This window comes from Telopea speciosissima, chromosome 8 (genome assembly GCF_018873765.1).
Source record: "Telopea speciosissima isolate NSW1024214 ecotype Mountain lineage chromosome 8, Tspe_v1, whole genome shotgun sequence".
Classification (NCBI taxonomy): Eukaryota; Viridiplantae; Streptophyta; class Magnoliopsida; order Proteales; family Proteaceae; genus Telopea; species Telopea speciosissima.
This window is the reverse complement of record NC_057923.1, coordinates 50,735,008-50,748,532: the sequence shown is the minus strand read 5'-3', so window position 1 is coordinate 50,748,532 and position 13,525 is coordinate 50,735,008. Positions and strand designations below refer to the sequence as shown.

At 39.3% G+C, this 13,525-nt stretch overlaps 2 protein-coding genes across 2 annotated transcripts; one reads left to right on the top strand and one right to left on the bottom strand.

Annotated features, from left to right (window-relative positions):
• Positions 1-1,720: 1,720 nt before the first annotated feature.
• On the bottom strand, positions 1,721-4,805 carry LOC122671798 (multiple organellar RNA editing factor 8, chloroplastic/mitochondrial-like). The gene is made up of 4 exons (XM_043869241.1): positions 4,295-4,805; positions 4,102-4,199; positions 3,918-3,983; positions 1,721-3,445 (listed from the first exon to the last, which is right to left on the bottom strand). Exons 1-4 carry the CDS (start codon positions 4,717-4,719, stop codon positions 2,073-2,075), a joined length of 1,962 nt encoding a protein of 653 aa, XP_043725176.1. The 5' UTR covers positions 4,720-4,805; the 3' UTR covers positions 1,721-2,072.
• Positions 4,806-7,508: 2,703 nt separating this feature from the next.
• Positions 7,509-12,876, top strand: LOC122672406 (endo-1,4-beta-xylanase 5-like). Its single transcript, XM_043869887.1, has 8 exons — positions 7,509-7,569; positions 8,100-8,195; positions 8,580-8,626; positions 8,735-8,957; positions 9,668-9,831; positions 9,952-10,050; positions 10,792-11,568; positions 12,451-12,876. The coding sequence occupies exons 1-8, from the start codon at positions 7,509-7,511 to the stop codon at positions 12,802-12,804; spliced, it is 1,821 nt and encodes a 606-aa protein (XP_043725822.1). The 3' UTR covers positions 12,805-12,876.
• Positions 12,877-13,525: the final 649 nt, after the last annotated feature.

The window sequence follows — 13,525 nt, the reverse complement described above, 5'->3', positions numbered from 1 at the left end:
TTAACATCCTCATTTCTACAACACATAGCTTCGTTATATGACACTTCTCAACTGGCTAACATTTCGCTTCATACATCATAGCAGGTGAGACAACAGTCCTGTAGAACTCTCATTTAAGCTTTAAAGGAATGTGTCAGTCACACAGTTCTCCGGTCGCACCTCTCCACTTCATCCATCCCACTTTACTTCTTTGTGAACCATCATACAATATGCCTCTCCTGGTACGATTCTTTGGTATCCAGAAAAGTATACAACTTGTGATTCTTCAGTTTCTAGATAAGTACACAACTTACAATTCAGATTGTCTAGGTCCACTGGCAATCATTTCACTCCTAGAAGAGGGCTTTCTTGTCTTTTATTTATTTATTTTCCTTTTTCCTCTTCATGATGGGAGAAAAATGAAGAACATCTAGGAAGAGACTCCACATGCACATAAGCGTATTATACCTATTACCATTTTCCTCAACAACATACTCAACCTATGTAATCTAACAGGAAGAGACTCCACATGCACATAAGTCTACTATACATATTACCATTTTCCTCAACAGCATACTCAACCTATATAATCTAACACAATTCTTTCTGGTTTCATACACAGATATGAAGTCAAATACCAATCTCCACAGCCAAGGCCCACATGTCCACATAGTATATTTACTATACAAATATATAAAGTTAAAAAAAGAAAACAATTCCTATATCTGTGAAATATCAAGTAACATATATAAATAATCTTAACATTAACAAAAGTGATATATTAAGAATTTATTAATAAGAGTGATCTGCATGTGTCCAACAAGTAGAGAGGGAGGAAAAAGGAAAAGCAAAGTAAAAAAAAAAATCCACCTTATGTAGACATCAATGTACATCATTCCCACAACCCCTCCCTCTCTTTAAGTAGCAGTTATTGACAGCAGGTATGGAAGCTCCACAAACCAAACAAGATTGACACCTTCAAAAAACTTCAAAGTTGACAACCAGGCAACCATGCAAGGAATCCAGTAGCTTTAAAGTTTTAATTAAGCTTGAAAGCAATTTTTTTTTTATTCCAAGTACCCAAAGAAATTATCCGGAGGAAAAATCTCCAGAAACAATGGCCTTTACTCAAAATACATGCATTGCCAACTTCTAAACAGAAAATTCAGACAACTCAAAGTATCATTTTGGCCAGGCTTTATTTATATAGTTTTACATTTTACATATTAACTACGATACATATCTTAAACTTAATAGGAGAGTATACAATGCCTTCCCTTCACTCAAATTGTGTTTAAGCCTTTAAAGTGAACTACAAAGCACTAATAAGTGTACATTGGATAAATTTTTATTATGTTGCCATTAACATTTTGCCTCTTAAATTCCTTGTCATATTTATATTCGTCAATGTTCTATCTTCTGAAAATTGGAATCATGTTCATTCATCAACCGTTGCCCCTTAGGGTGATATTTTCTGAACCATCATCATCAATCAATGTTATCAAAGTCACTAAAGTGATTATATTAGAGACAGAGGAGGGTTGGAGGAGGGGTGGAAAAGAGAGAGAGAAACCAAAACAACAATTTCTTTTTCTGTAAAGACAGCTATTTTTTCCAGTACTTGTTATAACAAGTATAGTAAATGAAGGATATCGGTTCATCTAAAACAAAGCAAAATAAATCACTTTCTGGGGTTCGAGGCCAAATGAAACACAAAACAACAAGAAATGAAAATATATAATTGGATAATGAAATAAATAGCAAATTTATCTAAAAATAAAGCTACAATATTGGCACACCGCAAATGAGTAATAGTTTACTACCATTCACCAAGAGTTCATGGCCAAAAAGTAAACCTCTCACCAGACACTATGATATGTAAATAACTACTAACTCTGAGATGCCACAATGCACAAATTTGAATATGAATTAGTGTAAAACCTAATAAAGAGGTCTTAGGATGCATGACTGCCTGTCACCAAACTTTGCAGCTTGAATAGTGACTCCCACCACCAAGAGAACAAGCCATAGCCTCATACAAGCATGTTCAGATACACCAACATCTAACCCTTGAAAAAATTGTCTTCAGAAAATTAAAAGCTTCTGTTTGCTACATATTCATAATTTTCAGCAGGCATATCCCGTGTCTGATGGTCTCTGCTTGGTGTATTCCCCATATTCATATTGCTAGGTCTGTCCCATTCCTGATGAACTCTGTTCTCCATGTTGATACCAGAATTACCAGGCATGTCCCTGCTTTGGTAGTCTCTATTCTGTACATTGCCCATGACCATATTAGTTGGTGTATCCCTCATTTGGTCTCGGTTTGGAAAGTTTCCCCCCGTGCTTGGGTACCTACTCTGATAATTTACATTTGGAGCATTTCCAGTTGGAGCATTTCCAATGCTTGTGGTCTGGGCATCCCAATTCTGAGTTGTGGCTTGCATTTCCCTATTTTGGAAATCTTGGTTCTGTTTGGTTGTTAAGATGTCCCTACTCTGCGGATTCCAATTCTGCGTTGCAGGTAGCACGTTCATGTCCTGACCCTGTGAATTCCAACTCTGTGTTGGAGGTCCCATGTTCACATCCCTATCCTGGGAATTCCAATTATGTGTTGGAGATGCCACGCCTGTGTCCCTACGCTGGGAATTCCAATTTTGTGGCGGAGGTGGCATGTTAGTCTGGGCATTCCAATTTTGTTGTGGAGGCGTGTTACTGTGTGCATTCCAATTATGCAGAAGAGGTGGCATGTTACTCTGAGCATTCAGATTTTGTGGCGGAGGTGCCATGTTACTCTGAGCATTCAAATTTTGTGGCGGAGGTGGCATGCCCCTGTTCTGGGAATTCCAATTCTGTGCAGGTGGTTGCATGCCAGTCTGGGAATTCCAATTCTGAGCAGGTGGTGGCACATTAGTCTGGGCATTCCATTTCTGTGGAGGTGGTGGCATGTTCATGTCTCTACCCTGGAAATCACAACTCTGCAATGGAGGTGGTGTGTAGTTGTTCTGGAAACCTACCTTCTGTACTGGAGGTGACATGTCCCGATTTGGATCACCCTGGGTCTGGAAATCAGGTCTAGATGCTGGTGGGGATGGTGAAGGTGGTGGCACATTAGTCTGGGCATTCCATTTCTGTGCAGGTGGTGGCATGTTCATGTCTCTACCCTGGAAATCACGACTCTGCAATGGAGGTGGTGTGTAGTTGTTCTGGAAACCTACATTCTGTACTGGAGGTGACATGTCCCGATTTGGATCACCCTGGGTCTGGAAATCAGGTCTAGATGCTGGTGGGGATGGTGAAGGTGGTGGCATATCCCCCCTTCGCCTCTCAAAGTTCCTCGACCTATCATTATTCCTTGGCCTGTCATTACGCCTTGATCTTTCATTTGCACGGGCATTATTCCGAACCCATTCCTCATGATACTTGGGGTCATAAGGTACAGCTTGCCCATCAATAAAAGGTTCCCCTGTGGAAATGAGAGAGAATCAGAAAACTGTCACACAGGTGATTCCAAAAAAATAATAAAACAAAAAGTTGGAGCTAAATTCATATAGAGTAAAGAGATGTTAGAGAACTCAGAAAACAAAAGATGGTAGAATTGTTGAAAAAGTATAGAAGCATTGACAGCAGTCCCAAGCCTCAAACAAGAGAATTCAGCAATAAAATAAAACATATAAGAACAAGAAGGGGTAAATAATTACAAAGGCAGTCACAACTTGACAATCATCCATTGAGTACTAAGATAATTCCCATCCTCCCATCCCCCCACCCCCCGGGTTTGGGGGGGGGGGGTCAAAAACTCAGATCTAATAACAGTGGTAAGAATAAAAGAAAATAATCAAAAGTTTATTTCCAATACTCTTAGCTCATTAATAAACCATTTGAAAAAGATTAAGCTCTGCAGCAGAGAAAGGAATGAAGAGATACTCAGGGCTTACCTCCATAACTCTTGTTCCTAACATTCAGATAAGAGTCAGGAAGAACCCATCGAACCTTCGGCAGCTCTGTCCAAACAAAAACCAAAAATGTTAAGCAAAAACTCAAAGAGAGTGAGCAAGTCTTTGTTTCTATTTTTTAGTGTGTGCGTGTGCGTGTGCGTGTGTGTCTGAGAAAGAGAGAAACCCTTAATCTTATATGATAGGTCTTCTGAAACAAGAGCTCCAAAGGCAAAGTAATGCTTTGTGGACACTGAGTAGATCTTATGCCGAGCTTCCTCTTCACTGCCACAATTGGGGAGAGAGAGACAGAGAGAAGCATTCAGGTAAAGCAAAACCAATAGAAGACGAGTTTGGTGACAGAAATGTAGCAACAATACCTGCCAATAACCTGAGCCAGGGTTTTGATGTAGCTATCGATGATATCGTCACGGGTGTGGTTAGGGTCAGGAGGCTCCATAACGACAAGCCAATGCTCGAAGTCGCATCCTTCCAGAAGAATAGTCTCTTTGGGAGGCCTGTTTGCGGAGGAATCCATCGATCTGGTCGCCAATCCCCTAACAACCAAGACCGCATTAGCAATTATGTTACTCGCAACAGAAACCCATGGAGATGAAGATGAGAACAGATTTCTCAGAGAGAATCCCCTCTGGTTCTGCGGAAGCGATGAAGAGGTAAACAAACTAAAATTCAGGCTCGTTGACGAGTGGGTTGAAATGGAAGAACGAGGAATTATTGTCTTCGTCTTGCGAGCAGAAGCCTCAGCTTGTTGTTTCAGAGAAATTAGGGCTCTACGAGACATCATCGTCGTCTTCTCCCTCGTCTCTTGTCCTCTCTCTCGTCTGACCTTAAACCCTTAAACCCTTAAAACCCTGAATTCATCATGGACGAGAAGGGGCTTAAGGCGGTTATATATGGAAGTTTCATTGGGAGCAGTGATTCAAAACGAACGAGGAATATGGTGCTGAAATTTCAATCGCTAGATCGGAATCAGATTAGGATAGTGCTAGAGATTCTAATCTGACATGAGAGGTTCATGGTGTATACATACCTATATACATATCAGGACCGTTGGATTCGTTGACCACTTAATTAGATTAGGAGAAATTACCGGAAAATTATACAAAAAGCAAGTTAGTGGGCACAACATAAAACTTACCAAAAATATTAAAAGCCTACAAGGAAAGAAATCATATGAAATTGCCATTAATTCCTAAAGTATGCAATATTAAATGAAAATTCATGAGAATTACTAAAAATATTGAAACAAATCCTAACTTATATGATTCTTTTAGGATATATTTAAAAATTATTTTTTCCTTTTAAGATTTTGTGAGACTCTAATTAGAGGGAAAAAGATCAAATTACCAAAATATCTCTCCATGATTTAGTATACAAAAATACAAGAAAGATTAAGGAAATATCTAAAAATAAAAAAAATTTATAATATGCCACAGAATAATAGTTCTAACCTACATGCAACTATACGATGACTTTTTTTAGGATGACTAGAAATGCAGAAATGGTGTGATGAACTATTTTAAAGTAATTAAAGTCTAAATACGCAAATTAAAACACGGTACATAAAAAACTACCAAATAAATGATTAATACAAGAATAAAATTGTCCCAAAAGTATAGAAAACTCTATATATTTAACGAAGTGTTTTTTTTGTTTTTCTTAAAGATTAACAAAGAGTTAGTAAACAAATTTTGGAATTGACTTGGCTTGACAGCTTTTGTAACGACCCAACCCCTCTCTTGACGTGATATTGTCCGTTTTGGTCCATGGGCCTTATAGCTTTTAAAAAAGATTACGCTTTATCAATAGATAAGGATCTCCCTCCCTAGCTGATGTGAGACTAAGCTTGCACTCCTTCACTGATCTCCCAAACCTCCTGATACTAATCCATTTCTTGATGAGAACACCTCAATGATCTCCCAAGCGAGTCAATACTATGCCGTCTTCTTGAGACGTTATAACTTCGAGGTAAATTTATTACCAATATTGACTCGCTTGTCCAAGTTGTTAGGAAGTAACTCCCTAGTGAGTTCAAGGTGAGTTGGCTAACCACTTACGAGATACATCTTCGTCTCAATATAACAAATATGGGTGCATCTTGTTGTCACCAAAATGGTGAAGTGCGAAATTGTAACCATCTTTCGATTTGCTTTGTCTTATTCTCAAAAATTATTTAATATAGGAATTAAAAATAGGCTTTCAAATTTGAAAGTGACTTGCTATTATTTTAGTAGACATGTGAAATGACATAATTTAACCTCATTAAAAAGAAAAAAAAGATTACAAAATTTTTCCCACCAACTTTGATTACAATAAGATTTACTAATAAGTATTATACATAACTCTATTCTGAAACTTCCATTTTTTACGTTCTTTAATATATGGTAAGAATTTCAACAAAATAAATAGAGGATTTATATTACGTCCTTTATAAATACAACTTGTCTAATTACATCAATTTTTAGTAAATAATGATTAAATTAAATCTCTAATGATTTATTATATATAGGGCTGCAATAGGGTCGCATTGGATCGGGCCTTTTAAAACCCGATCAACTGTAAGTCCCTTTTGCTAGGCCCAAGCCTAGCCGACCAATTTAGGGCTAGAAAAATCCAACCCTAACCCGCCCTCAGGGTTGGCCGAAGAAGAAGAAGAAGAAGAAGAAAGAAAATAAAGAAGAAGACAGGGTCAAGCTCAACCCGAGGCCTCAACCCTAGCCTGACCCGACCCTGACTTAGGGCCATAAATTCCCAATCTTGATCCGCCCTCAGGGCCAAGATATCTCAATCCAAGCCTTTTTCAAGCTCAGGGCGGGCTCGGGCCATCAGGGCCAAACATGCACCCCTAATTACAAATATTGACTTATGATCCCAAATTTATTACCAAAGATATACTTTGGATTTTCATTTTTCCATTTACTATGTAAGTCATAAATGTAAGCCGAAGAAGAGGTCGTGCACTATCTCATAGCCAAGGAAAAAGAAGGGGGGGGGGGGGGGGGAGAGAAGACAAAAGTAAGAAGAAGTTGGAAGCCATGAAGCCAGTCTCTTGACTCAACAAAATAAATAGAGTTTTAAGCCATTGCCAGGATCATGTGATTTTCTCTTCTTTACAACACATGCAAGGGTGTCTAAGTAATGACTTACCAAAACTTATGAATCTCATTGACCTCACTAATGCTCTCTTTTTTGGTGGAGCACTAATGCTGTTTCAGCTCAAATTCTCACTAAATGAAGGATTACAAAGAATATTACATAACCCAAATTAGCGAAATTTCTTTCCTTTCTACCCACTTGTGTTAATGGACTCATAAGATCCTATGTAACCAACACAACTATGAAGCAATCCAGATTTTTTTTTTTTTTGGGTAAGAAATCAATCCAAATATTGCAATTAATACGAAATTATGACTTACAAAATCTGTATTGTTCTCCATATAAACAATAGCCATTCTACTATATATCCTCCCTTTGTCCTCTCCTTTCTGCCGTTGCCTGTGATTCAGTTTTCTTCTCTCCCTTCCACCCCTCCCTCTTCAACATTCTCTTAACAGTTCTTCGTGGCAATATCTAATGGCGATTGGTGTTTTTGGAGAGAACTATCTGCTTCTCCTCTTCTGTATTCTTTTTACAGGTTTGTTATTCCCCATCTTCAGTAGACTGTTTGAATGAACAAGGTAGAATCCCCCCTTTATTCTCTCTCTCTCTCTCTCTATTCCCCATCTTCAGTAGACTGTTTGAATGAACAAGGTAGAATCCCCCCTTTATTCTCTCTCTCTCTCTCTCTCTCTCTCTCTATATATATATATATATATATATATATATATATATATATATATACATATATATATATATATTGGATATGGATACAAAACTGTTATTGGTGAATCCTGATTTCGGTCCAACAAGTACAATTGGGATCTTTGGAGGGCCGTTTCGGCCACGAAACGACCTCGGATTGTTGAAAAGTGGCGTACATTATTGCCGGAGGCGGTGAGTTGTGTTGGGCTCATCAAGATATTCGTAATGGTATATTTTGGGATATATATTATGTTTTAGTCTGATCCTGTCTGGTTTGGCATTTTTTTATCTGGGGGAATTTTTGTACTTTCTCGAGTTAGGAATTCTTTATATAATGTTCTTATCTGTTGTATTGCTTGGCAGTGGATGTAGCTTTCCATCATGGTGGTGAACCACTTAAATCTTTGGTGTTGTGTGTTTTCTCTGTTTTTCGTTTTATTCTACAAATTGCCATTCTGGGTGTTGTTTTCTTAACAAAAACAAGAGATTTAGGATAGTCTCACCTTTGGCATTGCTAGGGATGAAACAGGTTCAGGTTGGGCCAGGCTTTTTAAAACCTCAGCCCAACCCTAGGTCCCCTTAACTGGGCCAAGCCCCGGCCCGACCCTGTCTCAGGGCCTGAAAAATCAAACCCTGGCCCACATTTAGGGTCAGGTTAGGCTGACCTTGATTGGCCCTGATCATTGAAAGGGGGAAGGGGATGCATGGGCTGGGCTAGGCCGGGGAGAACATTATCAATTTTACATTATAATAAAATTCTACTTTCCTTGTATGTATATCTTTCTTGGTTATCAAGCCATTGTAAGCTAAGCTAAGAAATTAGTGTTTGGTTATTGGTTGCAGGGATTGCAGTTGAGGCTTTATCCTATGATTATTCAGCAACCATCGAGGCAAGCTTTACATACATATTGGTGTTATATATATACACATTGAAGAATAAAACCAATTAATTAACCTAATTTTGGTCTAACTAAGTTAGTTAATTTGATTTTGGGCAGTGTTTGGCAGAACCTCTCAAACCCCAATATGGAGGAGGGATCATAAAAAACCCGGAGTTGAACCATGGTTTGAGTGGCTGGACCGTATTTGGGAATGCAAAAATAGAGCATCGCTCATCAGAGAAAGGCAACAGTTTCATTGTTGCTCATAGTAGAAGCAAGCCCTTTGATAGCTTCTCCCAAAAGCTTTACCTGCTTAAGGATAAGCTTTACACCTTCTCTGGTAATTCGTCTTTCATTAAGTTTATTACATTAAAGGAAAAATGTTCTCTATATGTGTGTGTGTGTGTGTGTGTGTGTGTATAGGTGTTTGGGGGGGGGGGGACATGGGACGCCACGCCCAGACATAGTGGATGGCAAAATGTTGGGCCCTACCCCTATGAAAGGCAGAAATCCTGCCCCCACAGATGCCACAGCCCGTGCTCTCGTTGGCTGCGCATGGCCCCGCGCTCCCCCCTAAATTAAATTATGGAAAATGTTCTTTGTCGGGGGAGGCCACGCCCATACACAGTGGGTGGCAAAAAGGCAGAAATCCTACCCCCAAAGATGCCACATCATGCGCTCTCGTTGGCTGTGCATGGCCCCTGTGCTCCTCCACAGAGAATGCTCCCCCTAAATTAAATTAGGGAAAATGTTCTATAGGGGTGTGGACTACACCTTGACACAGTTGGGGGCTGAAATGACCACCCCACCCCCAAGATGCCAATGCGCACTCTCATTGGCTGCTGTACGCATGGCCCTTGCGCCCCTCATTAAATTAATATCCATTTTTAGAATTGCTTTTAACTAAAGCTTAATTTCCTATTATTTGTCTAATCTTTAATAAAATCATAGGGACTGGCCTGGGTCCTAGATAATATTTGGGTTAAAAAAATAATAATAAAAAATAAAGCTTAATTCTGAATTTAACTAAATATTTGATCTCTTACACAGCATGGGTACAGGTGGTTAAAGGAAATGAGGCAGTGACTGCTGTTTTTAGCACAAATGGAGTTATGATACATGCAGGTGCAGTTCATGCTGAGTCAGGTTGCTGGTCCATGCTTAAAGGTGGCCTCACTGTGAACTCATCTGGACTTGCTGAACTCTATTTTGAGGTACCAGCTGCTGCATTTTATTAGTTTTTTTTTTTTCCCAACGTGTGTGTTCCCAGTTGAATTCTATGTTCAATTATTGTTACTGTGATGCACTTAAAATGATGGATGATGATGCTTCAGAGCAAGAATGCAACAGTAGAGATATGGGTTGATAGTGTCTCATTACAACCATTCACCAAGAAACAATGGAGGTCGCACCAAGATCGAAGCATTGAGAAGGTAACCAAAAAAAAAATCCTTGATGATCAATTTGTATCTATTTTGTAATGTTGTCTCATTACAACCATTCACAAATTTTTGTTTTGTTTGTTTTTCTAGTCATTTCTTTGAGCTTTGTATTTAGGCCTTGTAGTGTGCTTGCTAGCTCCAGTTTGTCTCTGATCTTTCAACTGTTCTCTTTTTTTCCCTTTGGATTTTAATAAAATTTTGGCTTGTTTTCTATGGGGGATGAGTATGGCCCTTGCACCTGGGGGCCAATGAGAATGCACACATTGGCATCATGGGGGTGGGATTTTTGCCTTTCATGAGGCATGAGGCGGGCAGTCATTTCACCCCCTTTGTGTCTGGGCATTGGCGGTACACTTCCCCACAAAGAACTTTCTTCCTAAAATTTTTATCCACAAAAAAAAAAATTTGTTTTTTCATTCATATATAATTTTTGCGAGAAAGTCTCTTGGGGGAATGTACACGCCTTGCACGGTTGCGCCTAGACATGAGGGGAGGGGGAATAACCACTCTGCCCCCCCCCCCAATGAAAGGCGGTAATGACTAATGCCTACCCCGTTGATGCCACCACGTGTACTCCCATTGGCCCGCATGCACAGGGGTCATGCTTCCCCACACTGAACTCTTGGCCATAATTTTCTTTTGCTTTTAAAACAAAATTCTTGGGATATATTTTCCATTGACACAAACACAGACTATGTAGTATTGATGAATGTGAAAAATTCCATGCTGCAGGTACGTAAGAGAAAGGTGAGATTCCAAGCAGTAAATGCTGATGGAAAAACTTTTGCAGGTGCAAAAATCTCCATACAACAAAAGAAAGCAAGCTTTCCCTTTGGCAGTGCCATAAGTAAGGAAATCATAGACAACCCTGCCTATAAAAGTTGGTTCATCCCCAGGTTCAGTGTCACCACCTTTGAAAATGAGATGAAATGGTATAGCACTGAGCCCTCTCCTGGTAAAGAAGACTACTCAGTTCCTGATGCCATGCTTGCCATTACCAAACAATCTGGAATTTCAGTAAGAGGTCACAATATTTTATGGGATGACCCAAAGTTTCAACCCAATTGGGTTCAATCACTTTCCCCTGATCAACTAAGGCAAGCAACAGAAAAGAGGATTAATTCCATTGTGACAAGATATAAAGGACAAGTTATTGCATGGGATGTTGTTAATGAAAACTTGCATTTCTCATTTTATGAAGATAAGTTAGGGAGTAATGCTTCTGCTTCTTTCTATCAAATGACACATCAACTTGATGGTGGCACAACATTGTTTATGAATGAATACAATACTATAGAAGATAGTAGAGATGGAATGTCAACACCAGCCAAGTATCTTGAGAAGTTGAGGGAGATTCAATCAGCTAATCCTGGGCAGATTGGAATTGGGCTCGAGTCTCATTTCCAAACACCTAACATTCCTTATATGAGATCTTCTCTTGATATTCTAGCAGCAGCAAAGCTTCCCATTTGGATCACAGAATTGGATGTTGAAAGTAACCCATCTCAGGTAAAATTTTTGGGTTTGTTATATATGAATATATTAAGTATGTTTATAGCCTCAAAAGTAAGGGTGTCAATTTAGAACCGAAATCGAAAACCAAAATCAGCCGTTTTAAACGAACCAAAGTAAATTGGTTCGATCTTGGTTTTAAAAGATGGGATCTTTTTTTTTTATTCGATTCGATTTCATGACTAAAATTGTTGAGCCGAACCGAAATGCTTACTTTCAAACTGAATAATATTATATATATTTTAAAAATATTTCAATCAATGTAGATGATAAATTCTATTCATTTTTAATGTTTAGAAAAAGTTTGGTGGATTATGACTCCAACAAATAAGGATTTGGATCATCTACAGTCTAGGGTTGTGCGGCCATTGTGCTGCGCGCAACTCCTAGGTCATCACCTCAGCACATATGCCCATCCAATGGTTGGGCATTGAGCTCCTTAAAAATGCCGTTCAAATTCAAATTTGAAAGGAGCTTGATGCCCAATCATTAGATGGGCATATGTGCTGAGGTAGCGACCTAGGAGTTGTGCGCATCACGATGGCTGCACAACCCCAAGCCCTAGAAGAGCCTGGTCCTAGGATTTTTATGTTGGCGAAGACCTAAAAAAGTTGATCCAAACACCTAAAACAGGGCTTAAATCCAATATAAAATCGAATTAAAACCAAATAAAGAATCAAATAGCAACCGAACTTAATCGATTCGGTTTTGGTTTTGAAAATTTGTTCTCATTCTTGGTTTGGTTCAATTTTGATTTCTGTATTTTATGTTTTGAACCGAACCGATTGACACCCTTATTGGTCAAAGGGAATGAGGTAGGTATATAGAGTGGGAATTGACAAATTCACCTTAATTACTTTTGGTTTTTTTCTTGAACAGGCACAGTTCTTGGAAGAGATTCTAAGGGAGGCTCATGCCCATCCAGCCATCAATGGAATTGTTATATGGGCAGGTTGGCATTCTGAGGGTTGCAACAAGATGTGCTTGACAGATAACAATTTCAAGAACCTTCCAACAGGTGATGTAGTGGACAAGTTGATCAATGAATGGACACAAAGAAACCTTGTTGGTTCAATAGACAACAATGGAACCTTTGAGATTTCACTCTTTCATGGAGACTATGATGCAACACTCACTCACCCATCTGCGAATTCCAACTCAACTCGGAGCTTCAAAGTGACAACAGGAACCTCTGAGGAGACAATGCTCCATGTTCATGTTCATGATGTATGAGAATGTGTTATTACACCTCTACTTTTGATATGAACCATGAGACACTTGTTGCACCAATTTTGGGCAATAAAACTACTATTGATTTCTTTGTTTTTATCCCAAGTAAATAGACAAGTCGGTGAACCTTAGGGAAAGGGTTAAGTTGGCTATTGCAACTAGGGCTGCAAGCCTGCAATAGGGTCGGGTTAGGCTGGGCTTTATAGAACCCTAGCCCAACCTTGAGTCTCCTTAGCTGGGCCCAGGCCCGACCTGACCCTGATTCAAGCCTGAAAAATCCAGCCCTGACCCGCCCTCAGGGTTGGGCTGGGCTGACCCTGATTGGCCCTGATCATGGGGAGGGGGAAGGAAATGCAAGGGCTGGAAAGGGCCGAGGAGAAAATTATCAATTTTAAGTAAAATAACACTATAATAAAATATATTATATCACTTATTATTTTTATATATAATATATTATATAGATAAATGTGGGTGGCTTTTAAAGTTTATAATATATGTATTATATCAATATATATTTTATAGTATAACTTAAAACAGGGTCGGGCCGGGCTGGACCAGGCCAGGCTTTGTCCGAGGCCTCAACCTTGGCCTGACCCGACCCGACCCTGACTCAGGGCAAGAAATTTCCAGCCCTGACCCGCCCTCAAGGTCAAATATCTCAACCCAAACCCTATTCAAGCTCAGGGCAGGTTCGGGCCAATAGGGCCAAATTTTGCACCCCTAA

What these genes read in the sequence shown, in the direction of transcription:
- LOC122671798 (XM_043869241.1), bottom strand. Translation starts at nt 4,719, where the DNA reads ATGATGTCTCGTAGAGCCCTAATTTCTCTGAAACAACAAGCTGAGGCT. An exon ending in CCTATCATATAAGATTAAGG is followed by an intron (nt 3,984 to 4,101) that starts GTTTCTCTCTTT and finishes TTGTTTGGACAG; the next exon opens with AGCTGCCGAAGGTTCGATGG. An exon ending in TAGGAACAAGAGTTATGGAG is followed by an intron (nt 3,446 to 3,917) that starts GTAAGCCCTGAG and finishes TCATTTCCACAG; the next exon opens with GGGAACCTTTTATTGATGGG.
- LOC122672406 (XM_043869887.1), top strand. Translation starts at nt 7,509, where the DNA reads ATGGCGATTGGTGTTTTTGGAGAGAACTATCTGCTTCTCCTCTTCTGT. An exon ending in CTTCTGTATTCTTTTTACAG is followed by an intron (nt 7,570 to 8,099) that starts GTTTGTTATTCC and finishes ATTGCTTGGCAG; the next exon opens with TGGATGTAGCTTTCCATCAT. An exon ending in TCTACAAATTGCCATTCTGG is followed by an intron (nt 8,196 to 8,579) that starts GTGTTGTTTTCT and finishes TATTGGTTGCAG; the next exon opens with GGATTGCAGTTGAGGCTTTA.